At 40.0% G+C, this 27,390-nt stretch overlaps 2 protein-coding genes across 7 annotated transcripts in view; one reads left to right on the plus strand and one right to left on the minus strand.

The window, feature by feature from the left end:
• The window catches only part of IRS4 (insulin receptor substrate 4), a 30,746-nt gene extending 26,855 nt beyond the window's left edge, over nt 1–3,891 (plus strand). For both annotated transcript variants that reach the window (XM_030575076.1, XM_030575077.1), the window contains one exon: nt 1,612–3,891. Coding sequence is in view for 1 of the 2 variants with exons in the window: in XM_030575077.1 (XP_030430937.1) it covers nt 1,612–1,616 (5 nt within the window). In the remaining variant the exon portion in view is untranslated. The remainder of the gene's footprint in view (nt 1–1,611) is intronic.
• A 5,646-nt stretch (nt 3,892–9,537) lies between these two features.
• COL4A5 (collagen type IV alpha 5 chain) overlaps nt 9,538–27,390 on the minus strand; it is a 151,489-nt gene continuing 133,636 nt past the window's right edge. For 2 of the 5 annotated variants that reach the window (XM_030575406.1, XM_030575405.1), the window contains 12 exons: nt 27,372–27,380; nt 24,324–24,332; nt 22,756–22,889; nt 22,082–22,154; nt 21,862–21,933; nt 21,039–21,167; nt 20,775–20,873; nt 18,942–19,154; nt 18,394–18,571; nt 14,401–14,515; nt 13,912–14,084; nt 9,538–11,297 (listed from right to left, as the gene is read on the minus strand). In XM_030575406.1, coding sequence (XP_030431266.1) covers nt 11,216–11,297; nt 13,912–14,084; nt 14,401–14,515; nt 18,394–18,571; nt 18,942–19,154; nt 20,775–20,873; nt 21,039–21,167; nt 21,862–21,933; nt 22,082–22,154; nt 22,756–22,889; nt 24,324–24,332; nt 27,372–27,380 — 1,286 coding nt within the window. In that variant the 3' untranslated portion in view covers nt 9,538–11,215. The remainder of the gene's footprint in view (nt 11,298–13,911; nt 14,085–14,400; nt 14,516–18,393; nt 18,572–18,941; nt 19,155–20,774; nt 20,874–21,038; nt 21,168–21,861; nt 21,934–22,081; nt 22,155–22,755; nt 22,890–24,323; nt 24,333–27,371; nt 27,381–27,390) is intronic. The other 3 variants (XM_030575410.1, XM_030575408.1, XM_030575407.1) reach the window with 2 other exon arrangements.

Consider the following 27,390-nt stretch of genomic DNA (forward strand, 5'->3'; position numbering starts at 1 on the left):
TGTTGGTCCATTTACAGGCCTTTGAATCATAAAGTTCATTATTGCTCAGTTTAGAGTGAAAATGGACTGGTATCTCTTTTTGTATTGCCCCTCCACCCCAATCCTGCTTCTCTTGTACTAGTATATATTTATTGCGCGCTGGTGCATTTAGTGTTTAACTAATTTAACATGGTTCCTTCTCCAAAAAGCCTACAGTAATAGTCTGCAGACACACACAGTGTATCACACAAGGGAGAAAAGGTGGAAAAGGATGGTGTAGAACTATTGAAAACAGTAGATTGAAAAAGATGGGTACTGACATGAGGCCCTTGCACATGCCCTGGAGTACGATATTGGAGACCTATCTATGTAAGATCTGTTTCATTAGAGTATAGAGGGAAGCAGGATTGTAGGGATCCAAGAAGTTGAGATAATGGCTATAGATGACACATCTGATAAACTTCAGGGGAAAAGGGAGGAAAGAGAGGCAATATTTTATGGAAATAGGGTCAAGAAAAGTATTTAGGGCCTAGGACACCACCATGCTTGAAAAGTGGTGGAAGAGGATGGTGTCAGGAGTAGGAGATGATGAGAGCTAGTAGACTGGCTGAAGAGCTGCAAATTTTCAGCTCCACCCATAGGGGTGAAGGAGGAAAGACACTTTGGGTTGGAAAGATATGGGGAGAATCATGTGACATTTAGGGTAGTGCTCAGAACATTGCAAGAAGGATATTTAAATAACTCTTCACACTCACATGTCATTAAAACATTTAGTCCTTCCCCCACCATGTCTCTTTGGTGACCTCTGCATATTTCTACTGTGGCCCATCTTGCTGTACCCAGAGACCTTGCTTCGATTCTTGCTAAGAATTTTAGTTTGATGTTTTCAGAGAGTTTGAATTAAAACTTGATCTTAGTTATCTGTATTGCTGCCATCCATCAATTGTGCTTTATTCATGTTCTTAAGAGTGCAAAAAAAAATAAAATAAAAATCACTTGAACTCTGTGCTGTTTCTCATAGGATAACTTAATGACCAAATGTATTTTTCTGAAAGCTCAGGGTTAAGACTGGCACCAGTCATAGGCCTCTTCTTTTATGTTTAAACTGCAGTCAAAATGAAATGTTTTTACAGCCGTCATGCACAATCTTAATTATAGCTGGATGACAAAATCACTAATAGTCACCTTTTTCATTGGATATTTGTAATAAATGGCTGCTATGTATATAACCTAGCCTTGTCACATCACAGGTATCTCTTTAAAGCAATCTAATTTGATAGTGAATTACATAAGTAATTATGAGCTTTATTGATTGTCTGCATAGTATAGGCTAGCTACACAAAATAGACTAGACTCTTGGAGTCCTATCCAGAATGCAATGAGAATAATGTACACTTGAGATGGATTCTCTAAGTGAGGCATTCTCTTCTTTGATTTCCCCCATAGTCCTTCTGAGGAATCTAGCAGGAATCTGTTTAATTAACCCCATTTTAAGAACTTTTCACCTTTTGTCCTAGTTTCAGTAGATGTCATTTGTTTTGATGGGTATACTCCATATCTTCTTTTCAACAGAAAATAGTTTTTCTGTTAGTGTCACTGACTGTATTTTTATTTTTTTATGTTTCTTCCTAGACTGACTGCATTTCCCTGGAAACCATTGTTAGAAGAGGCGGCTTTTCTACCGGTACCTCCAGAAACTGTGTGGTGCTTTTGGAAGCAGAGCTCAACTCCAGCCAGCTACTTTCACTTCCAGCAGCAGACATACACACACCATTGTAATGATTTTTGCTTAGACGTCAGCTGTCTGCAGTTGAGTTAATTTGAATTAAGATTTTTCATAGTGGTGTTTTGGTGATGGAATTTGTTTTTCCGCAGAACATTTGTTTGAGAGGCATTGGGAATGCTGCAGAGGGGATTCCTGTAACTTCCTTTTTACTTCTTTCTGCCTCTGCCCCTAATTTGTTTTTATTTATATTGAGAAGTCAAAGCTGGTAGCTTATAGTCTATTTAATATGGGTTTTGTTTCTCTGGTACGTTAGCTTAAACATGTATTGCTTAGAAATATTTTGGCAGGTCAGATTTTTTTTTTTTGAGGGGGCTGGGAGAGAACCATGTAACTGAACCTAAATCTGTGATGGACAGACCTCTTTATTATATTTTGCTTTATAGTATAGGAGGTAGTTTTTGATCACAGAGCTTAGTATTTTTAATCATATGTCAGAGCTTAAACTGAAGTTTGTTGCTCAGAATTCTGATATGTATAAGGTAAGATTAAAGGGTTGGTTGTCTTGTTGATTACATTTAAATTATTCCTACCCATTTGTTTATGAACATGTATAAAATTATAAATTGAGGTTTCCATTCATGCACTCAAATGGGAAAGTGCAGGGTCTTTTATAACTTTGACTTCTGCTTTACAATATTGATGTGTGCTGTAGCTTTTTAAAGAGAAACCACCCTAGCTGATCTTACTTTCATCCAAAACCCTCTTTTAATTTGGGACCATTTCTTTTTGCATAATGGGAAAGTAAATACTTGGGTTATCACTTAATGCATTCTGCCTAAAGAAAAATTGCAAACAATGACTATCACAAATTAAAAATAAATTGTAGAAAATTAGAGCTAGGTGCATCACTCTTACTGATTTTGGTTCAAATCAGTTTAGGCTTTTAACACTGCTATGACCTTTAAAAGCATGACACTAGTTGTTGGTACATACAATGTATAATAATAAAAGGCACTGATTTGATAAGGGGTTTAAAAGTGGTACACAAATCCTCATGCTGTACTGCACCACACAGCTGGTAATCCTCTACATTGTATATTGTACAAGTGTTTTGTAGGGCTGCCTCACATGACATACAACCTTTAAAATACTAGTACAGTTTGTATAACAAATTAGATGCTGTCAGTTTTGATGTTGAGTGATGTGTACCTAAATCTATTTTTGAGTAGTCTTAAAATGTACATGTCACAAAATTATAAAGACCTTTCTGTAAACTTAGTATCAGTTTACAAAATAACAGGAAAGAAATACTTGCTGCAGAGTTTAAAAGCACAGATGTGTTCTTGAATCTGGAAGAGAAGTTAGTCAGTACAGTTACTAGTTGCTGCTAAACATACTCTGTTAATTCATTTAAAAATATTACTTCTCTAGACCATGATACTGTCTTGCCATACAGTTTTTGGGTGTAGTAAATTAATACGGCAATATGTAGACAGCCATTTTAAAGTTTTTTTTTTTCAAATTAATTGAAATTTGGATGATCGTTCAGAACATCTAATGGGAAAAGAAAAGGTTGTTTTGAAAAAATTGAACATGTTACATACCTTATTTACATATTAGGTCCTGAGGCTGCCATTATACAATATACAGCACTGATTTAATAAATGCTGAATAAATACCTAAATGGGTAACCTCAAATATAGTGGTACAAATACTAACAGGTACAGCATAATAAATATGCAATCTTTCTGAATCTTCGTTTACAGCCACTAATTTATTCAGTATTGTGCTGGAAGAACACTTTCAGAATATGTAAAACATATCACTATGTATACTACCTTCCAGCTACCCGTTTATGCTGCTGTATAGTACAAAAATACCAATGATGGAACAATGTTTGTCCTGTACATTTAATTTGATATTGGACAGTTATTGTCTGTACAAACTAAAACATATATGGTTGAAACTGTTCATTATATTTGCTATTTCTGCTTCAGACCTGTTTAAAAGTTGAGCGGATTGATCTGGCTTTGTCTTCCATTGTAAATATTGTTACATTGTTTTCTTTGTAAAACATATCGCATTTGCGGTTTTGGGAGACTGGCTTGAAGCTCTGTATAGTGTTTATATTTATCTGACTTGGCTTTCCATAGAGCTACTCGCAGTAAATGTGTTCATGTAGCTTCTGTTGTTTAGGTCTCTTATTTTTAAGCAAACCTGTTTTTATTGGCTGAATTGTATTTCTCCTCTCCCCTCCCCGAGTATCTTTTTCTTTTAAGGGGGGTGGTCATCTGGTCATCACAGGGCTATTTATACATTGCTGAAGAGTGGATTTAACCAGTTTTACAGGAGAGCATATCTCAGACCACCAGTTATGAAACAATCTTCTCTGACTGGAAAAATGACTTAAATGTGAATGGTTATGCTAAAGCACCCAGAACTTGATATATTAGACTGCTGTGCTCATAGTCATGTCCCAGTACAGCCCCCTGGGGGACCAGTGCTATTCACCATATTCATAAATGATCTGGAAAAAGGGGTAAACAGTGATGTGGCAAAATTTGCCAATACAAAATTACTTAAAATAATCCAAAGCAGACTGCGAAGAGTTACAAGGGGCTCTCCTAAAACTGGCTGACTGGGAAACAAAATGGCAGAGGAAATCAGTGTTGATAAATGTAAAGTAATGCACATTGGAAAACATAATCCCAACTATACATCCAAAATGACTAATTTACACCCCAAGAGATCTTGAAGTCATCATGGATAGTTCTCTGAAAACATCCACTCAGTGTGCAGTGTTGGTCACAAAAGCTAACAGCCGGAGCTTGCGGGGCCAGGCAGTTGCCACAGACCCTGTAAGGCAGCCAGGTCCCCAGAGCTCACGGGGCCAGCCCACTGCCCTGGACCCGACACACAGGGCAGGCCAACTGCTTGCCCTGGTCCTCCACCACATGGCTGCCCCAGACTCTGGAGCTCGCAGGGCCAGGCAGCTGCCCTGGACACCTTGGGCTGATGGGGAACCCTGACCCCATGGCTGGCTGGAAGCACAACCTCCCCATGCTAGGTGGCTGGGGAGCCTGGACCCCTTCTCCCAAGGACCACCTGTGGCCTTTAGCACACAGCTGAGCTGGGCACAGCTGTGTGCTAATTGGGCCATGGGTTGAGAACTGCTGCTCTGTGACATATGATGGAATTTTCAGAAATGTCATGGAAAGTGGACTAGCTTTCTTTAGCACAAAGCAACCACTAGTGTCACTGCTGATTTGCTACAGGTTATTTTTTTACCGTGAAGACAAGCTAAATGACAATTTTTAAGTAATATGATACCACACCTAACTTGATACTTTCTTAAATTTCCTATCCCTGCATATATGTACTGAAGCAAGAACTTATTTAATATAGCACATATATTGCTGAACTCATTAATCAGACACTAAATTTCTTATCTTTCACCATGAATGTGACTTCTAAAAGTAACATTTCTAAGATCAAGGTCTGTAACTGCAGAACTTTTTTAAATACTTAATTCAAGTCACACTCCCTTTGTTCAAAATATTAATGTATTAAACTTAAAAGCAACTCTGAAAGTAAGTTTAAGTCCCTCTAACCAAATTTTTGTAAAACAACGATTATCCTAACTAGGCTTCTTATTCAGAGCCTCATTTTATAGCAAGCAGCCTATTTGTGGAAGAAAAAGAAAACAGTACTTCTAGTATGTGACAGAAGCAGTCATACCAAAAGTAAACAAACGGTGAAAATTATCCAAATAGCATAAAGACGGTTGCAACAGTCCTATACAAAGTAACTGCTTAAGGTACCTTAAAGGGCTCATTGGACCTGAACTGTGTTAAATGCTTTAGTCTTTCAAGGACTAACAGTCGGGCTGGGTAGTAGACAAAACTATCAGCTCTGAAACAAGGGGAAATCCTCGATCAAAAGCAGAAGGCAGTTAGTCACTACTTTCATATCAAGGAGTGGAAGACTAAGCTACATATTTTAAAAACGGTTACACTTTTGCAAAGAAAAAAAGTTGCCTTTTGGTTGGAAGATTCTTTCGAGAAGCTCTAGTACACATCCAGCATCTCACAGAAATAGTTAAGTGAAGAGCATACTTAGTGTGGCAGAATATATCATGTACAGTTGTTAGAAAAATGAGGACATACAGAACAACCTTAAAATTCTGTATTTGGCAATCCTCTGTGCCTATTTTCTGCCTCTGTGACTTCTCCGGGTTTTGGAAAGAAAAAGAGTGGCCTTCAAATTCCCGTTAATCATGGTCAATAGACTAGAGAGAACCTATGTCCATATCCTCTCCCCTCTTTTTTTTCCATTAACAATAGATGGGGCCTTTAAACATTAGTTTCTCCTTCCCTCAATTGCAACAGACCATAAAGGAACATCTCAGAGGAGGCCAGGAACTCGTGGCTAATTGTAGTATAGGTTTCAGAGCTCAGAACATCTTACTAGAATAGTAAGAGTGTTGGAAAGCCCCAGTCCAGTCATGGCAAACCACCCCCTCAACTAGTATTTTCCGTATACTTAGTTCAGATATGTTTTTCCTCATGACAGTATCAAGTTAATCTAAATTCTTATTTTTAAAGGGCCGGGACAGAGAGTAGTAAACCCACAGAATGCTCCAGTTTAACATCCGTGCCTTGCACTTCAGCTATAAGCTGCAAGGGTTACTTTTAGGACTAATAGCATAGTCAGATTTACCTAGCAGTTAATCCTTAACTCTCTGCCAATTGTAGTGGTTTTATGATGTGATCACTAGTTCTCTACAAAGGACGGATTTCATCACCCATCCCTCACATTCCAAGTTTTATACGTACTGATCGTATGTTTTGAAAGGTTCTATATTCCATTACTGCTCTTCTGAGCTGATCACTACTCCTGCCTTTCCTTAGCAACATTGTCCTGCTTTCCGTCAATAAAACACTCCTGAAGACTAGATTATCACAGTCTTTCTTGCACAATTCCTGGCTTGTGGTTGCAGTGGAGGTAGCCATAGCAGCAACAGTATTACAATCCCAGCCACAGGGGTTGTGTAAGGTGTAAACCATAGAGGTTGCTGCTGGGCAAGATCTGTGTTACAACTATAGATTGCTCAAAGTAGAAGAGTTCTAAACCTAACAAACAAAATGAACTTCCCTCACTGGTGCCCCTCAAAAAAGACTTCTCTACAATGTGGGCAGCAGAATGACTCATGCTACTAGCATGCATATTAGGAAATACCATACAATTGAAACAAACACACATAAAAGGTGATGCTCTTCTGAGATCTCAGATCTTTTGGACACATTGACCTATGAGCATTTCGACACTTGTAAGGTTAAAAGAGGAAATATTTTTAAAATTGTACCTTTAAAAAAATAGAATAAAAATTGATGAAACCCTACAATTAGACTGTAGTAGCCTTTGGTGTAGGGGATGTTAGTTTTCACTGGTTACAGGTCTAGAAGTCATTAAATCCAAAGTCCATATATACTGTTCTAGTCCATCCTAAATCAAATGGTTCTGAAATATTTCAGTTTGAAGAATTTCAGAGAACAGTACCATGGAAGTATGATGTATAAATCAATCTCACTCCATACCCGCAAAATAGCCTAAAGGTACAGTCAGCCAATATACAGCTTTGGAACAAGGATAAATACAGGAATCTCATTACTAGGAAAGGCAGTAAGGAGAGAGGTCCATGTGCAACTTTGACACTTAGAGTACAACAGAATGGCAAGGACTAGCCTCCTTCTGTTAGTGTTTTCAAGATTTACATATAAGTTATACTTTAGCAGGTCAGCCTAGTTTGCAGCAATTCTCTTATGAAGTTAGACGCCAATTCAATCCATTCAGCAAACTGCTTGCAGTACACCTATAAAAGCAGGTGAGACAAATATTTAGCAAAGAAAGTTAATCTACATCCTCCATGTTTTGATCTGTTTTCGTTAAAACCACTGCTTATGTAGGCATGCTTAACTGTTCTTAAATTATCTTTGAAAGCCTATAGTGCCCTCATGTGGTTAACACACAAATCTTATCCTTGTACAATTTGTATAAAGGATCATTTGTTTCCTAACCCATTTTCCACATAATTGCTACTGAAGGTAAACTAGGAATAGGCCAGGCTCTATAGCCAATGCAACTGCTTTATTTACAAGACTGAATTACTTGAGAAACACAATGACATTAAATGCTCTCATGGTGGAATGGTAGTATTTAAATCCAAGAGTACCTTTAGGCTGCAATTTGGGTTTGAGGCCATTCTAAGGCTTGAGCACAGGTTTGGCAGCTCCAAAACTATATACACGTTTTCACAAGATTTTGGCCACATCTGACCTGAAAAGTGGGTCCTTTTGGATTCTAAAACCAACCTGGGGGAAAAATTATAAAGGCAGTTTTGGCAGTGCGATGTGTCTCCAAACCTCTGCAGGTCAAAGGATTGTTCCATGTGAAATATCAAAAATCTGCAGAACAAGGTTTTGCCAGTTGTATTTATATTATGGTACACCCAGAGGCCCCAGCCAGGATTGAGCACCTATTGTAAGTATTGCACATACATAGAGTGAGAAAGAGCCTCTGTCCAAAGAGTACAAACTTAAGTGCACAAGACAAAAGATGGGGGGGAAAAAAGAATTATCTCCATTTTACAGATGAGAAATTGAGGCCCAGAGAGACTAAGGGACTTGCCTAACGTAACACAGGGAATAGTATATGGCTGAGGTGGGAATTGAACTCCCAGATCTTAGCCTAACGCCGTAACTACAAGACCATCTTCCCTTTCTAACCTCTGTTTCTTAATAGAGCAATATTGAGAACAGTTTGCTGGAAACATCACCATGGATTTCATTAAGATCCAAGTGCTTTTCTGTACTGTATAGCAGCAGCAACATGCAAAATGGGACCAGGCAGCCCATGAATAGGAGAGGCAGCCATGCAGCAGCATCCAGCAGTATGGAGCTGCCCCACATCCCTCTATTTTGGTTACTTAGCAGTTATGTGATAGTAAGGGATTTGACATACTCACAGTGCCAGGAATCAAGGAAAGCTGTTCTATTCATTGTTACACTAGGGACTATAATTTATACTGAAAATTGCTGCATAATTTATTGCTGCTCTCATATTCCGAGACATTTACATGCTCCAAAGGATGCATGAGACCATAACACAGAATATAGCAATACTAGCAGGATCCTAGACCATGCATGGTTCAACAGCTGCAGGAAATGTCACTGTGGAAACCAAGGCTCCGTAATGTAGGAAGGACCTGCTTTTCATCTGTCTCAAGTTCTTTTATGTGGAAACCTACCACTCTGCCTGTGCTGGATTGCAACACAGCTGTGATCAGTACAAGCACTCAAGCTGTGTTGAGATAATTAGTCTCAAGGTAATGTGCCAAGCCCAAAAGATCAAGGCCCATCTATTTAACCCTAGTTCTTGGGGAGGTAGCAGTAAGTCAAGGGCTGGTGTTTATGGTAAGAGGGACAGGAGTTGGGGTTTGATGTCATCTTTAGTTAACAGTTAATTAGCAGCAGCAGCTACTTCAGTTTTGTTTCTTTGCATGTAAGATCAACCAAATAAAATAAGTAGATGGTAATGTTTGGTTCTTTTGTTCACTCTCTACCATCATGGATTTGCATGCAACTCACAAAAGGGTAGACATGAGCTTTGTGGCTGTATTACAGGCCCAATACTCCAATGTTATATACGTATAAACAAAACATGAGGCATACATAGACTACTTTAACATTTAAAAACACACCAAGATGACACTATTATATTTTAGAGTAAACTTTTGTATAATTGCCATTTTCATATTTACACAAATGCTGTTAATCCTCCACTCATCTCATTTTATTAACCTTTGGCACCTCGCCTAGTAACTCATTTCTATGTCTCAGTTTTCAGCAGGGATATATATATATATTTTTTTTAAAGTGGCTGCAAGCCTAATGTATAGCCAGCATCAGAAATTCAGAGACAGAACAGCCATTAGCCAGATGTCACTGATAATTAATTAGCATTACTCAAAATAAGCTGAAATATACTTTGCTTTTATAAAGCAATACATTAATTCTCAGGCTAATGAATGGTGAAGGTGGGAAAATACAATGAATATCTAAAGGAAGGCTGATCACCTAGAAAACACATAGTCTCACTTCCTTTGTTGAGGAATGCTAAAAGCTTACACATAAATGCAATAGAATTGACCACAGAAATCAAACAAGCACAAACAGTTCTGTGTACAAAATGTGATGATAAACTATTGCAAAACATGACAATCTAGGACAGATACAGTAGGATTCTTATAGGCTGATGCAAGAAACAAGGAGCTCTATGACCTTTCACGGCCTTTATTGAATTATACATACACAAAAACTGTTGCCTTGTATAAATCCATCATGGATGTGTATAATTCACATAAAAATGATTAGAGGATACATTTATAAATATGAAAAAGATCAGTTTTAGCCAGTTTTTGCTTTATTTCAGTATTTTCAGAGTGTACAGCTATTCTGGATAATATACATGACACCACTTTGGAGCAAAGAAAATTTTTGTAAGCATAACCTTAAATGCTTTGGCAATTTAATATTTCCATGGGGTATTTTTTCCTGAAGCAAACTGGTTACTATTAAATCATGAATATGACTTGTTTTTATTAAAAAAAAAAAGACATCGGATATGGCTAATCATTTCATATATTTTCACAGAATAAAAAAATCCTTTTAAAATGGTTTGGATTTCTAAGCACAAATAACATCATCGATAGCATGGTGTAAGTATAAACATTTAAAACCCTGATCAAAATGACTAGAGAAATATTGTACATTCCCCAAATAAAGTCCGATTGGAACTTGAGGGAGGAAGCAAAACTTTAAAAATCAGCAGTAGTTTGGTGTAAGAGGTATAGATTCTCTCCATTGCCCTTGATTTTATATAAAATACTGCTGTATATTTAAACTTGTTTTTAATACACATTTTGTGAATGATTTTAGGCTGATTTGTGTCTAAATAATTGAAGGTTTGAATTAAAAAGGTGTTTACACAATATACACATTTCATTACTTACAAAGAGAAATAAGCTTAACATTTCATATTAAAAACCTGGGATACAGTAGGGTTAGTAGCACCATGAAAAAGTGTTTTTCAAAACTGCAGTCTTGTTATTTTAAACATACTCAGTGCATTGTATTTTGTTGTTGTTTTCTCTTGGTTGATCAAAAGTGCCATTTTGGTACTAGGAGAGAAATGAAAACTTCATCTTCTGATCCTTTGTGAACCTCAAGCGGCTTTTCCATTTCCAAGAGATCAATTCCTTTGTCTCAGTCCTTTTGACAAGTATGCACCAGACAGCCTTGGTTTGGCACTTTGGTGAGGTACACCTCAATCTGCATTTTTCAAACAGTTTGGATTTGTTTTTGTTTCTTTCTGCACAGTAGCACCATTGTTACAGCAGGAGGACAGTGCACCCTAGGAATTCTCATTGTTTTACAAAAATTCTCCAAGATGTTACGTCCTCTTCATACAAACTTGACAACGACTAATACGTGTCCTCAGGTCTCCAGCTTTCAGTGTCTCTGACTGAGGTTTACTGGTTGATGGAAACACAAACACACAAGGTTAGCTTTTCTTATGCTTACAGGAGCCTGGACTTGCAAGGTGCTGAGTGTCTTTCACATCAGTAGGACTTAAGGATGTGCTTAAGTGCCTTCCTGAAAGGGAACTGCATGTGCTTACCATCTTCCCTGATCAAGCACTTATTTCATTACTCTCCTTAAAATCCCTCATGAGTCGTGATAGTTGTTTGTTTTAGACCAGTATTTCAATATGTAGAAGGTGCTGTGCCAGCAAACTACATCAGCCCAACATGCCAGACAGTCGGGGGCAGTCCACAAACACTGATTTGAGTAAAGGTGTCTTTTAGAAATGACGTTTGTTGGGCAATTACAAAATACAACACGATCTATCTCCTCTACTGCCCCCGGCTGCCCAACATGGAAGAATTTACATCAGTAATCTTTTGACTTCTCATTTGAATGGGATTATTCCATAATCAAATGTCATCGTCCAACTGAAGTGAAAATGTAAAGATGACAGATTTAACAAATTATTTCCTTCTGCTGTGTAAGGGTACGTACCTGAGTGATTATTAAAAAAAAAAGTCCATCTCGGTTATAGAGTTTAAGGCCAGAAGGGACCACCAGATGATCTGTCTGACCTTCTGTATATCACTGGCCACGAGTGGCACCCAGCACTCACACACTAAACCGAACAACCAAAATTAGACCAAAGAATTATAGTTCACAGGAGGCTAGACTAATATCCGCCCGTAGGCAGGACCAAGGTGCACCAGTTCTGGAGAACCCTCAATGGCAGGGAAACAATGATAAAGTGAGATACATCTGTCAAGTGACCCATACCCACACCCTGTAGAGGAAGGCAAAAAATCCCCACAGTCACTGCCAATCTGACATGGAAAATTCCTTCCTGACCCCACGTATGGTGATCAGTGAGACTGTGAGCATGTGAACAGGAACCCAGCAGCCAAGCACCTGAGAGAGAGAATGCTAGGTGCCACCTCAGAGGCCTGACTCTCTCCATTCAATGTCATCTCCAGCTGTAGGCAGTTCTGATGCTTCAGAGAAAGGAGCAGGGGTAGGCAACGTATGGCACAGGTGCCGAAGGCGGCACACAAGCTGATTTTCAGTGGCACTCACACTGCCCAGGTCCTGGCCACCGGTCTGGGGGGCTCTGCATTTTAGTTTAATTTTAAATGAAGCTTCTTAAACATTTAAAAAACCTTATTTACTTTACGTACAATAGTATAGTTATATACTATAGACTTATAGAAAGAGACCTTCTAAAAACATTAAAATGTATTACTGGAATGCGAAACCTTAAATTGTGAATAAATGAAGACTCGGCCCATAACTTCTGAAAGGTTGCCAATCCCTGGAAAGGAGATTTAAAAAATAAAACAAAGCAAAATACCACACAGTGAGAGGGGAGGGCAGGAGAGACTATATTCCTGACCCCTGCAGATGGCTGGCTGAAACCTTGAAGCATAAGCTTATATTCCTAAAAGACAAACTGGAAGTGAACCCCTGGCTGTTGAGCCGTGCCCCTACCATCACATGCAAGCCTGTCATTACTTTGTCACACACGAGTAGTCCACTTCTTTCAAGTGAATGGTATAAACACATTTTTAAAAAGGAAAAGGAGAAATAAATAGAAAGCTAAGTTTGGGTGAGATTGAAAATAGTGAATGATGATAAGGAGGATCCATGAGGGTTATTACTGGTCAGGAAAACATGTTAATTACCACTGATCATGCAAACCAATGGCATAATGACTGCCTAATACAAAAATAAATGGTACTACTTAGGTGTTCTAATTGGAAGTAACTTGACTTCCATGTTGTAGATACCCACTAACATTGTGTAACACGTTTTGTGCATAAAGCTCATTGTGCAACAGCCATTTTTCAATATAGCTGCAGTCAGAACTTGTTAATTCTCATTTGAGACACAAGTCACCATTCGGTAATAAAATTAGTTTCTATGAAAGCAAGTTATTTTTCATAGAACAGCGGTGCCACTCTAAACTTGTGAAGGAAGCGATAAGAGTAGAAGCCTGAAGAGTTTGCAAAATCCTAAGGTGAAATCATGGCCCCAGAGAAGTAGATGGCAAAACTATCATTGACTTCAGTGGGGCCAGGATTTCACCCCTGTACTTCTGCAAACAACATCTGAGATATTTGAGTCTGTCTAAATGTCAAGAAAAAACATTAAAATGATCATTCAGTGCCAGACTGTGACATCGCTACTCACATTGAATAAATACATCACTCTCTGATACTGTCCCACTCATTACAATGGGACTACTTTTGGAATAAGCTATAGTCAATATGAGTAAGGGTGGGCAGAAAGTAGCTCTGAACCCTTGCAAAACAGGCAACAGAATGCACCCCAGCAAGTTCGGACAAGATGTAAAGGATTTTGTCAAGTAAACAAATTCCTGAAAAACTAGTCTTAGAAAGCATGACACACATTTAGACGAGGGAAAAGGCACCAATTACCGGTTTTACAAGGATTAATTAAGTCTTCAATTAAGGATCTAAATCACCATTTGTCGTTAGAAAATAAATGTGATTTTCAATGCATTCAGTACACAGTAAGTGATGTACAAGAAATAAGCTCTCTTACCTAAACATTTCTGATATCTCTACAGTTGCCAGCCAGAAACTGTATGAATTAGCATAGTAATTACAAGTACCACGACCATGACACTCAATAAAAGGAGCCGAGCGGAATTCTTCTAAACAGGAACCGGGGGATGCCAAGGCCTGTCCAGAGCCCTCTGCACCAGCACTAGTGTGCTAGAAAAGAAACAACTTGTAAGTTCAATTGGGATCCATAAGTACTAGGAGAAGTCACCCTGTTTCAAAAAAATCAAGTTAATTCTTTTTTCCTGTTTGTTAAGACAATGCGGTAGATGATGTTTACCTAGGCTTACCGATTACCGTGGCATCTGAATTTTGGAAAATAACTGATCTCTGTTACCATAGTTGGCAGCTACAGGTAAACGTCATTTTAATGGTACAAACTATAGTTTGTAACAGAAAATCCCGAAGCAGCTAGTACAAAACACAAACAGTTAACAGTAAATTTGGGGAGAGAGGAGGAGGCCCTTACCATCATGAAAGAATAACCAATCCAAAGAGAGTCCCAACCTTGCGGACATGATGGAATTTGAATGGTCTGACTATGGACAGCTATAACCATGGCAGGAGCTTCACACACGGCACACCTAAACATGAGGAGAGGTATAAAAGAAACATCACGCCATTACAATAATGTATTAAGTAAGCCAAATACAAATTTTATTTCAAAAGAATTTAGAGAAATGATATGAAAAATTGGGAAAAAATAATGTAAGAAAGGCTGCTGTAACAATTTAGATCTACTGCACCCCTCGAACAGTTTTATATGTATGCAGAATTTCCCACTGCAACAGTGAAACAAATAAGAATACAGAACAGAATTTTTTTTGTATCTAATTGAATTGAGTATCTTTAAAAAAACCTAACCTTTAACGAGCCCAATCAATCACTCCTTACGCAGGCAAAACTGGGAGAGCTCTGTTTAAAAATCCATAGTACAGTAGACTCCTTAAAAAGGTGCCAGACTGACAGTACTGAAAGCTAACATCCTTTGGTTTTCCACATAATAGGTCAAATACATAGTGGTAGTACTAGCTTGCCACACTATCCTGCCTGTTGTGCACTAATCCTGATTTCAAGGGAACGGTGCCACAGGTCAGAAAGTGGAGTTCAGTCTTCAGAATAATCTGAGAATGATCCAAAGGCCATTGAAAGATTCTCAATGGCTTAAATGGGCATTGGATCAGGTCCTCAGTCATTAGCTTGTCATCTGAGACTGTTAGCAAGTATGCCAGTCATACTGGATTTGTATCCAAATTGTAAAAGTCACAAAGTAATAGACTCCAAATGTCAACTCATTTCATCTAGACGATCCAAACAACTGTTGAAAGACAGTGACGCTACGGATATGGGCAAGATTTGAAATAGTGGCCTTAAAGACAGATGTTCTTGCATTTTCATTCTAATTAATTATTAGCTCCAGAGGTGCTGGAACAATTTGTATAGTGGGGGTGCTGAGAGCCATTGAACCAAACTGTAAATCCTGTATACAATGGAAACCACTTAAAGTGAGGGGGGTGCTGCAGAACCTTTCGCACCCCTAGTTCCAGCACCTATGATTAACTGGACACTCAAGCCCAGTATTGCTCTGTTACATGGTTTCACCTCCCATTATCTTCATGTGGAGTTGTATCTACATAAGCAATGGCAGAAATTGACCCAGTAATATTTTGCACAAAGCTAACAGTGAAGACTCATACTCAGAGATGTTATTTACTAGTACAGTAACTGGAGTTCTTTCCGATGATTTGTTCCTATGAGTGCTCCACTATAGGTGTGTGTGAGCACCCACATGCTTTCCATCAGAGATTTCTGGTAACAGTATTTTGGATCCGTGCCTCTGCCCTATAAATCCTTGTGCTTTGATTCATGGGCACATAGGGGAATGCAGAACTGCTGCTGCTCCGGTTTTTTCTCAGCTATAAAATCTGGCAGGGCAAGGACGACAGTGTAGAGGGGAAGGAGGGCAGGTAGTGGAGCACCCATAGAGACAAAATATCTCAAAGAACTCCAGTTACTGTACAGGTTATTAACCTCTCCTTCGAGTAGTTGTCCCTATGCATGCTCCGCTTTCGGTGATTCTCAAGCAGTGCTCCAACTATGGAGGTGGGTGCTGAGGAGAAGGATCTAGCACAGTTTGGAGAACAGCTGCACCAAAGGTTGCATCTGCTATGGAAGCATGCACAATTAGCATAGTGGTGGGAAAAGGTGTGCACAGTCGACCAGGTAGCATCTTTGAAAGTATCTACAGTGGGCAGTGGTGCTGGAACACTTTTAATAGTGGGGGTGCTAAAAGCATTTTTTACTTTTCATTCTCATGCCTCCCCACTCATCCACCAGAGCTGGGGCTGGGAGCAGGGCCATGTCTCCAGAAGGGGGGAACCCAGACAGGGGGAAGGGGGCTGAGATGGAGACCACAGCTGGAGGTGGGCATGAAAGTAAGAAAAAAGGGAAGAAAAGAAAATCAGATCCCAAAGAGGCAGTGAGTCTTAAAGAACCCTCTATAAGGAGCTACTTGAGTCTGTCCCCTCTCAGCTTCCTGGGTTTCATCTTCAGCCCACATAGACCTTACACTTCAATGGCACATGAAATCCACGGAGACAGTGGAAGCAGCTGCAATACCTGTCACTGAGGGGAAGGTCTGGCAGGGTTTGAAGCTTTGGGTTTTGGGTACAAGCCATGAAGGCCACAGACAAAAAGAGGCTGAGGGCAAGCAGGAAGTCCCAACCATGAAAACAAAGGTGGGGGGAACCTCCTACCCCAAAAGCACACAGCTTGCCCAGAGGAAAAAAATAAAACCACAAACTAAAGAAAAGAAAAGAACAAGTAAACAAGCTAAGTAATGCTAACGCTACTGGGCACCACAACTCTCTGTCTCTAGCCACAGGCGGTTGAGAAGGAACTGGAGCAGATAAACTCCCCTATTTATCCTTGGATTGGAGCATGAGGATGTGTAGGGCGCAGGTACTGGCACACGGACACTGCTACCAAAAATCTGATTGAAAGCTCATAGGCGTGTGCACATACCTATAGGGACAATTGCTCAAAGAATGCAAAATCTCTACCAGATGAGTCAAAAAAGGCTTCTCGATGGGTCAAGCTGGGAAGAGTTTTTTTTTTCTGGAAGTTACTCTGGGTACTTTTGAGCAACCATCCAGTCCCTACAAAATTTTAAGCCTCTGTGCCAAATAAGAGCAGCAATTCTGTACTGGCTTGTGATGAAAGGTAAAGACAAGGTCCTGACCCCTTATGCTCATTAAAGATTCCTTTGACACTTTTATAAAAGACTAGGCTTGCTAGATCCTGCGTCCAGACCAACTTCCAGGTTGGTAGGTAGTTTCTGCTCACCCCTCCCTTCTAGTTTCCACTGGCTAAGGCATTCTTCACTTTTTGTCCGGAACTGTGATACAGTGCTGCTGTGCATTGTTTAAAAGGTTTCCCATAGGACATTACATTTCAAGGATGCATGAAATATATTTAAATATAGGGACAAATTTTCAGCTGGCAAAATTCCCCCAAAGGCAATGGAGTTTTGCCAGCTGAGAATCTGGCTCATAGTTTGTAAAGTTTGTTAAGTACTTTAGGATCCTTGAGTGAAAGGAAATATATAAACATCTGTCTCTCTTCATAAGATATGATTATATGTTCTTTATGTCACTAATTGTGTCTCTTTGTGTATGTTCATAGCCTCTAGTACATTGTGGATGCTACATAAATCATAAAAATATGCCCAGATGCACAATTTAAGGTTATATGCTATTCAAAGAGCAAAGTTGATGGGACTTCGTGAGATAGTGATTTTGGCCCAGAATTGTAGGCTTTGTTACTCAAGTTTCACAAACCTTGATATTAACAGAAATGTTTTCAGAAATGTAAATAGGTCCATTCAAAACAATCTCTTTTTGCCTGAATTGTCCTGCAGTGTTTGCAACCCAAATACTACAGCATTGCGATGCTGTTGAGAACCAGAAGGTGAAAATGGTTTTAAAAAGGGAAACTAGTTTAGTCTACTTTCACTGTACATGATAAATAAAGCACAAGAAATGCTGTGCATAAATGAGAAGTAAAAACAGACATTTAAAAGCTTTTGGCCTATTGTGTTTTTAAAAATGTTTTTAAATGATTATGTCCCCTTAAAGGCACCAAAATTCAGGAGATTTTAGATCAATGGATGGATTAACAATGAAAATGTCCATGGCATTCTTAGGTGCCATGGAAATAAAAGTAGCAATCAGTAGTGGTTGCCAATCCCCTGCTCCGAGGCACTAGACTGGATTACACATATAACACATTCACAGCCATTAAAATAAGAAGTTGTTCTATTATTCCTTAGACAAAATACATACAACAAATTAATCTTTTTACCATGTCTTAATATTCAGCCTGCAGGCCCAAAACCACATTTCAACAAGATGTGCTGTCTATTCAGATCCCACACAAAATCTTACGGCCTATTTTGGCTCACCGGCTAATGAATGGCTGAATGCTCTGCCCAGTCAGTGGTTCCATGCTCATTGGCATTGGTTTTGGAGTGGACAGCCAATAGGAATAATCATTTCTTGATGCAAAATTACACACATTGTTGATGTTACAGAACATGAAGGGCATGGTGCTGAAACGTCGGAGACAGCTCCCAGCAGTACCTAAAGAATAAGATATACACATATATGAATCATGATACAGAAAAGAATTCTCATCTTACTGTGCTTAAAGGAGATGTAGCGCCCCCCATTTTTAAACACTATCTGCATATTCTTCTCAGCCTCTTATAAATGCACAGCAGAGATTGCCAAACTGCAATATGCGGGCAATATGTGACCACTCATCTTTAAGGTGCAGGTGCGAGCCCATGGAGATGACAGATCTCAGCGGTCAAGCCCCTACCCTTATCTGAATGACCTCCTGGGCTGTAGGATTCTCAGGGACTACAAGGAATCAGAGAATTGTGAGAAGAAGCTGAAGCTTCCTTCCCTTGTAAAAGCCCACACCAATAGTGCATACGATGCATCTCACCTAAGTCCTGGCCATGGGCTCTCTCATTTCCCTGCACGTATAGAAGAGAAAATCCATCGTATATCCTTATCGTTCCTTGTGGACACAATGGTGTATCTGTAGTCTGGCTGTGTCGAGTTATAAGGAATCCATGAGCAACAGAAGCTGTTCCAGGAGGACCTGGTGGGCCTTGCAAGCCATCAGGACCAGGGGGTCCCTGCGTACCCTGAAAGCCTGTTTACACAGAAGGACAGCGCAGACATTTGTTCGCACATCTGTTAACTACTCGAGAACATTTCATCCAAGGAACACAGCACACTTTGAACACATTCATGAAGCCCAAGCGCTCCTATGAGTCAGGTGAATATTCTCCCCGGTTTTCAAAAGGGGTTTTAAAAGGGTAAATAAGTGCAGGCCTGTAGAAATGAAGGACCTGATTTTCAGAGGTATGGAAGCAGTCACAGCTCCCAAACTCCCATTGACTTCAGTTGGCTCTAGAATTGCTCAGCATATCTGAAAATTAACCCACAAGAGCCCAATGTTCTAAACTGCATGTGACAGCAAGCACAAGCGATTGTCTAATTGGCCAGTGCAATGTTTCTTAGGTACTCAATGGCTCCAACAAGGAGGAAGGTTGGTCCAGTGGTTAGGCTGCTAGTCTGCCATTTGGGAAACCTTTGCGCAATACCCTGCTCCAGGGTACTTTCACAGGCTTCCAGTGTGGTCTTGGGCAAGTCATTTAAGTCCCTCAGTGACTGTTCCCTGACTACAAATTAATGAGACTAATAGTGTTGCCGTATCTCACCAGTGTGTTCTGAGGACAAATGCCTTAGTGACTGAGAAGTGCTCAGAAATGACAGTAAGTGGGGGCCATAGAGTACAGTAGTTAGCTATGAACAGGGTAGGTAAGCCACTCCAAACCCACACAACTGTATGTGCACCTTAGCAAGTTAGCCCTACTGGACTTGCTTACAGGTCACAAAGCAAGTCAATGGCAGATGTGAGCTAAGTGTCTTATGCTAGAACACACTCTCTCTCTTCGAGGAGATCCACAATCTACTGTAATAGATGGAAAGATTGCAATGGGCTTTGGAACAGGCTCTAAGAATGGAAGATAAAATATGCCATAACAACCTTAGAGCAGACCATAAAAAATGTGCCTGGGAACTTCAGGGTCCCCTCTTTGTCATTGCTCTTAATTAGCTAAGTTTTAAGACTCAATTTCTAGAAAGTTGGATCTTTTTCCTTCCTGGTTCTTAAGGACATTCTCTTCTTGCAGGCTGAGAAAAGTGTTCTACTGAACTCAAAACAAAGTGAAATAAAACAACATCCAGGAAATGGATCAGGCAACAATACTGGCAGGGCTGGCACCAGCCCAGCAAGCAGGTGCTTGGGGTGGCTAAGAGGAAGGGGCGGCATGTTGGGCTCTTCGGCAGCAATTCAGCGGCGGGTTCCTCGATCCCTTTCAGAGGGAAGGACCTGCCGCTGAATTGCCGCCGAAGAAGAAAGCGGCGTGATGGAGCTAACGCCGATTGCGTCCCCCGCCCCTGCTGCCCGGGGCGGCAAAAACCCTGGAGCTGGCCCTGAATATCAGCACTGAGTCTGCCGCTGGGCAGTTTTAAGACTAATGACTTTTACAAGCCTACAGCATATGCCAGCAAAGACACCATATTGGACTATCTAACAGCAGGATAGCTGGGACACCCTATCCTAAAATTTTAGCATTGTTGCGTGTGTATTGCAACAGAATACAAGTCCTGACATTGGTCTGCATTCTTAAGAAGCTATTCTTTTTTTTTTTTTAAAACATACCAACCCCCTTTCTCCTCACCAGAATTAGGGTACTTATTATACCTGGTTGGCCTGGAAGTCCTCTCTCGCCTTTGCGTCCTCCCGGACCATCAAACCCAGGAAGTCCATCTCGCCCAGGATCCCCAGGAAGGCCTATTGGACCTAGAAAAATAAATGGAGCAATGAAAGTTACACTCTTGCAAGCACACCTAAGTCTCAGCAAATAAACCCAGGAACCTCTCTAGAGGAAACGGTCTACTGCATCCTGTTAACTAGTCACTTCCTATAAACATAAGCAGTAAAGCCTGCAGTCCACAGTGATCATACCTGGCACACCTGGTGGGCCTGACAATCCAGGTGGCCCTTTCAATCCAGGCTGGCCTGGTGGACCTGGAGGACCCGGGTCACCTTTTATTACAATGGTTTTTCCAGCAGGGCCAGGTAAGCCTGGTGGACCTAGGATAAAGCAAGTTTGTATTAGAGAGACAGACAATCCAAGATGGAGGTGACTCCAAAAGACACAAAGGGAAGTTTGATTAGTTCATCAGCCCTATAATTCTTTAAGATGACATTGGCCAAGAGATCTGATCAATGGAATAAACAGTGCAACTAGAGGTTTAAGTCAAAAATTTGCTCTTAGTTGCATCTTTGCAAAAAGGATAGACTGACTCTTATAGGGGCTGTTCCATATATCAAAGGAAACACAGAGTAAAGTCAGCTTTATTACTAGTGTTAAACTGTGCTGAAGTCCTTTTCTCCATGGTACCTTTGAGTGAACACGAAACAACCACATAATAAAAACTCAGCGGAGGAAGTGTAGGAATGGGAAATCATCAGCTACCCCCTCCTGAGCAGCTTTTTTCCACTGAATGAAGAGGAATGGGTCTACATCAGATATCTAATTGGCTTTTCCCTTACTAGGAAAGTGGAAAGAAAGTTTTAAAAACAATGAATGGTGTTTGTTACTTTATAATGTTGTTTAAATTGCTGTTCATATCATCGTACAACAAGGACAAATTCCATTGCTGGAGTATCTCTGCCTAACCTGAGTGAGTTACACCAGGAATGGACTTGGTTCCATGCCTTTGGGTCCAATTCTACCTCCCTGAAGCCAAGAAAGTGGCAGGGTAGCATCAACCATGATTCATACCTGGTGGACCTGACAGACCTTGATCACCTTTAAAACCAATTGCTCCTGGAGGCCCAATGGGACCCTTCATACCTGAAACATCAAAGCAATACAGTTACACAGTGAAAGTATGTGCTTCCTGAAAAAATCTACAGCATGAGTGCCCAAAGCAGCCTCCTCTCCTCTACTAGCTGGACATTACTGAGTTCTAAAGGCTTTGTTTGAAATGATATTTAAATACCTGGAAATCCTGGAACACCTGGAACCCCAGGATCACCTTTCATTCCATTCAGGCCGGGACGACCAGGATCACCCTAAACAAAGTAGCTTTACAATTATTTAATCCTCTCACTGAGTCTCAGGAAAGGAAAAAGGTGGACTGGGGACAAACAAGAATATAGGATTTCCAAGCTTTCTTGCTACACACAGAAACTTAATGAGCCAGGAAACAGCACCATGAATGTATAAATCCACAGCACAAAAAGGAGAGCATGCAATAGGGCTCATTTATTACTACATCTGTGAACAGGACCAGTGGGAGGCCCACAGTGGTATAACACACACACACACTCTCTCTCTCTCTCTCTCTGACTGGGAGATGTGTCATCATCCCTCACTAGCAAGGGGCAACAGAGCAAGGATGGTGCACTAGCTACTGTTGCTCTCACTTAAACACTATGGAGAAATCCTGCCCAGCCACTTGTGTGGGGGAGGAAAGAGGGTTAGCGGTGATCCCAACATCCTCTACACCTCCCCTGCCCACTAGAAGCCAGGATCTGTTCCAGAGTGTTAGAGACTACAGTCTCGCTTTAGGCTCATTATAAAATGCATCTTCCAATTAGAAGGCTTCATATTTTATTCTTTTTTAAAAATAAAACACTCCCAGGTAGAAATAAGCATCACTCCTTATCATACCTGGCGTCCAGGTTGTCCTTGATCTCCTTTTAGACCAGGGAGGCCAGGCTGGCCTGGCTGACCTGGGTTTCCTTTTTCTCCTTTAAATCCTCCATTTCCAGGGGGACCCCGTGGACCTTCTGGCCCTGGCAGACCTTGATATTACATAACAGATGTTCATGGATCAGTATGAGTCAGACTGCCATGATTCCTGTGCATTATGTATGGATTTGCATACAGGACTGTTGTCGTTACATTAAAATATATATATTTTAGCTCGGCTTCCCCCACCACCCATGCAAAGTGCATGGCTAGGGCTAATCCAATGGGAATACATAGTGTTTTCCGCTTCTCGAGTATTTTCTTGATTGATCAACTCCATTGTTAAAGCCAGTGTCACAGAGTGACACACACACAGAGTAAAATGCTGCCACCTACTGCAGACAGAGTTTGATGTTTCCATTGAGGGAGGCAGAACTGGTGTGCCCCCTCCTCAAAGTGCTGTCCTGACTGAGGAAGGTAAAAAATGCCCCTAAATCCTGCCTCTCTTGGAGGCTGTTCCACCTCTAAGAGGCAGAGGAGACAGGCATAGGCATAAAAGCAGAGGCTTTCCCAACCAAAGCTGAGGGATGAATGCCCCTTTCAGTTGATTAATCTCCTCTCCAATAATTAGGTTGATTTCAATATATAAACCCCAATGGAGATTGGACATTTGTTTCAATTATTGCCTCTAACATTCAGGATTAGTTTTTTCTTAAAGGTACACTCAACAAATTTCTCTACTGAGCAGTAGGGAGTACCTAAACACGACCCTGGGGATTGCATTACTCTTTCCTTTGTGTAGGCAGAGGGTGAAATACCCTGCTGTTGATGTTTTCATGTAAGTTCATAAAAACAACTCATAGTGTACTGAAAACAAAACACCCGATCAGATCATTTCACCTTTGTTCGACAGTGATAAATACAAGGTCATCGTTACTCATAAGTGACACAAACTGTATGGCAAGTAAAATGGAAAGTGCTGCTATGATTTAAGTCACATATCCATTTATACCTTTGTATGTGGAGATGAAGGGGTCTAACAAATAGAGTCTTCTCTTTGCTGGAGAATTCATGACTTTCTCCTCCTTAATTCTACCCATGTAATAAGATTTTATACGTGTACTGGCGTTTCAATTCTTCTGAAACCTTTAACAATTTAAAGTCTCTCTTTAAAGTCCTCAAAGAGGCCATGTACAGAGAATGGATTTGATGAGCGAGATTTCTGCATGCAGTTCTGAAGATAAAACCCTAACCATTTCTTTTTAAAATTCAGTATCAATTTAGTGCCACATATCAAACAAGTCGTGCAGTTGACAGCTAAAGACACATGCCACCATACAAGCTTATTCTGAAGAGAAACTGGGCCTGGTACTGCACACATGAGAAGTAATTACAGGTTAGCTTCTCAGGAATGCTAACTGTCAACAGGTACCATCTACAGGGTACCCACAGCACTTAAAAACAATCTTTTAATTACAGAGAAACATCAATTTTTCATATGACAAATGCAATGCAGTAAAATAAATTGACCAAGTTAAGAATCTAACCTGGAGGACCTGGAAGGATCAGAGTTCACCAAAGCCCAATGATCGATGTTAGAAGGATCAGACATCACACAGTACAAAACAAGATTACTAGTTAGAAATAGTACGGATGATACTATATGCACTAAACAATAACCCGTTTCACCAGTATATTTTGTATTTACAACATAATCAACATGCATGCAAAAAACCATACATGAGTAGGCAAATATACACATTTTCACATACAACTTATTCTGGTGATTAGGCTACTAAGGCCAACATGAAACTCTTCACTAAATCAGAAACTTAAGCTTTACTGAAGAGCATGTTTTTGCTTTAACGTTACAAGTGAGGTCTGCTGCCAGTTAGTCTTATACAAATGAGGGTTGTCCTAAGTAACCATTTCACTGACAACACTCAGTCTCTGCATGGCCTGGAGTCTGGTGAATATCCAATTGAATTAATAGATTCAGAAGCTTTCACCTTCTTTTTGGCTGAAATTCATCTCTGTGCAGAGGGTTAGCACACGATGCAATCACCTCTTAAGTCCCACTGCACAGATGTGAATGTCACCATTTGTGAAAGGAAGTTGAAGAGCAGAATACCAGTGAGCAATACAAAAAAATGGAACAAAAGAAAAATTTTAAAATGTGCACTAGTCAGGTGCTAGACATGTAATCTGGAGGAAAATATATAGCATGACATGTACATCTATGCTTAGACCTGTTCTCTTGTTGGCATCGTTCTTGATAAAAAATGCCACAAAATGCTAATTGGACTGTTTTAATTTCTTAGGGAGATTTTTTATATGAGGCAACACACTTGGAAAGTCAAATTAAGGGTTCTTCTGTTCAGTGCAGGCAAGTCTTTAGTGACCTCCCTGACATCCTCCAGAATTAAGACAATCTGGATCTATCACCCCTCGCCCATTTTCATGTCAGTGAAATGATTTAAATATATATTTCATGCAACGTTCAGCTAAAAACCGAAGTGAACATGTCAGGTTTATCTCAATGCTCTATTTTTCTACACTTTTGACACTTTATTAATAGTAGCTTTATAATGGTTAAAAATAGCATCTTGCTGCTAATGTTAATTTCTTATACAATGTATGTAAGTTTTGCTATGATTTCCAAATACGACGCATGACTAGCTGAGAGTCTGTGCTGAATTTGGTGAGATAGAGAGTATTAGACAAATCTTGGAGTAGGGCTAGCTCAGGCGGCCCTCCATCTTGAACTGAAGCCCCTCTGCTTACCCAAGATGCAGGGCCTCTCCTGAAGCATGACTGCTATTCAAGCCACACTGTGTGATGGCTTTGTGATGCAGACAAAACCACAATTAGATAAAAAGAGGAGACCACATTATTTTCATACTTTAAGACCTAAAGTGAGATGTGGACATAGGTTGGTACATTAAGTCTCTAGCAGCACTTAGTGTACACAGTTAAAACTAAATTGGATTCATTATTGAACTTTGATCACAGCACTTTGTTTCCTAAAAGTCATCAGAGCAAAACTTTCAAGACTTCATTGAATAAAATTGTAATTACATAGGTATGCCAAGTCATTTTCATTCTAAAGACAGACACTGGGACGTTACAACAGCTGGCTAGTGCTACGTGCCCAGTATACTATGATTTAAATAAATCTGAAAAAATGGCTAAGGACTTATGAAACATCTTCTGCAACCTTATAGAGGAGATAGCTTTGTGCTCCAATTTAGTTAGACTAATAAATGGCAATGGAAGCCTCACTCTGTTCCACTAACTTTATGGAGATGAAATAAGGTTATGAAAATAAAGGCTTGTCTACATGGGAAAATTATACTGGCATAAGCTAACATGTGAATTTGAAGTGCTATAGTTATACTGGTATAGTCACTGGGTAGGCACTTGTATTCTCATACAAGAGGGCCTTTTTTGGGTAGTTTATGTCACTTTGGAAGGTATTTAAGCTTAAAAAAGCCATTCTAATTCTAAAATAAGAGGGCCCACACAGGGAGTTATACCAGTTTAACCATATCAGTACAACTGGCAAAGCTTTCATGTGTAGATAAGCCCTACGAGGGCTATTCATAATACCTGTAACTAGAACTGTGTAACAGCATGAATGATAATCATCTTTCTTCATCTTTCTGCACAGCCTGCCCGTGGAAAAGTCTTCTTTCACTTCCCTCTACATGCACTGGCATACACATCTACTTTCCTTCCTCCTGCTGCTTGTTAATAAAAAGCCTATAGGTCTCCTCAGACCCCAGCTGGTTTGGTGAACAACAAATATTTTACAGAGAACAAGTATCACAGCAGATGCACCACATGAGGTGCCAATTGCCTCACTTTTCTTTTATTTCATTTACTGTTTTCCTTCTCTAAAACTCAAAACAACAATCAAGATAGCCACATTAAATTTGAAGGACACAGAATGAAAAAAATAAGGAATTCTTGGATCTCAAAATCTACATTTAAGATTATATAAAACATATGCTTGTCAACTTTTCCAAAGAAACAAAGTAATCGATTATGAAGGCTAATCCAGACTGTGTTCCTTATACGGTGTCCTCACTCTTGGCTGTCCATAATCAACAACTGCAGGTTTTACAGAAATGAATGTTGTCATCTAACTAATCTGCAAACCATGGATCTCTAGGCAAGGGATGAGAACACTGTGCAGAATACCAATTTTTAAAAGGAGAGGGTAGAAGAAATCTTACTTTTCCTCTTTCAGTTGGACTGGGTAGAAATATTACAAAATACATTTCCCAGTCAGGGGTGCAATCCTGCAGGGTTCTGAAAGCCACTAGCAGGATGCCACATGGTCTTAACTCGTCTGTAGTTAGGGAACAAAGGGTGCTCAGCACTTCCCAGGATCAGTCCCCAAATGACGCACATAGTGGAGTCTGAAAGCCTGCATTTGGCTCTCCTGTACTACTACTAATCAAAGGTATGTATGAAGAATGACTTGGTATACCTGACTTTAGTTCTCTACATTTATACATCAAAAAAGGGTTTTTTAAAGTGTACACATTCAACTTCATGCAAAATTTCTATTTTGGAGTTAAGGGGCTAACCTGAAGGACCTGGAAGTAG

Source organism: Gopherus evgoodei, chromosome 9, assembly GCF_007399415.2.
Source record: "Gopherus evgoodei ecotype Sinaloan lineage chromosome 9, rGopEvg1_v1.p, whole genome shotgun sequence".
Classification (NCBI taxonomy): Eukaryota; Metazoa; Chordata; order Testudines; family Testudinidae; genus Gopherus; species Gopherus evgoodei.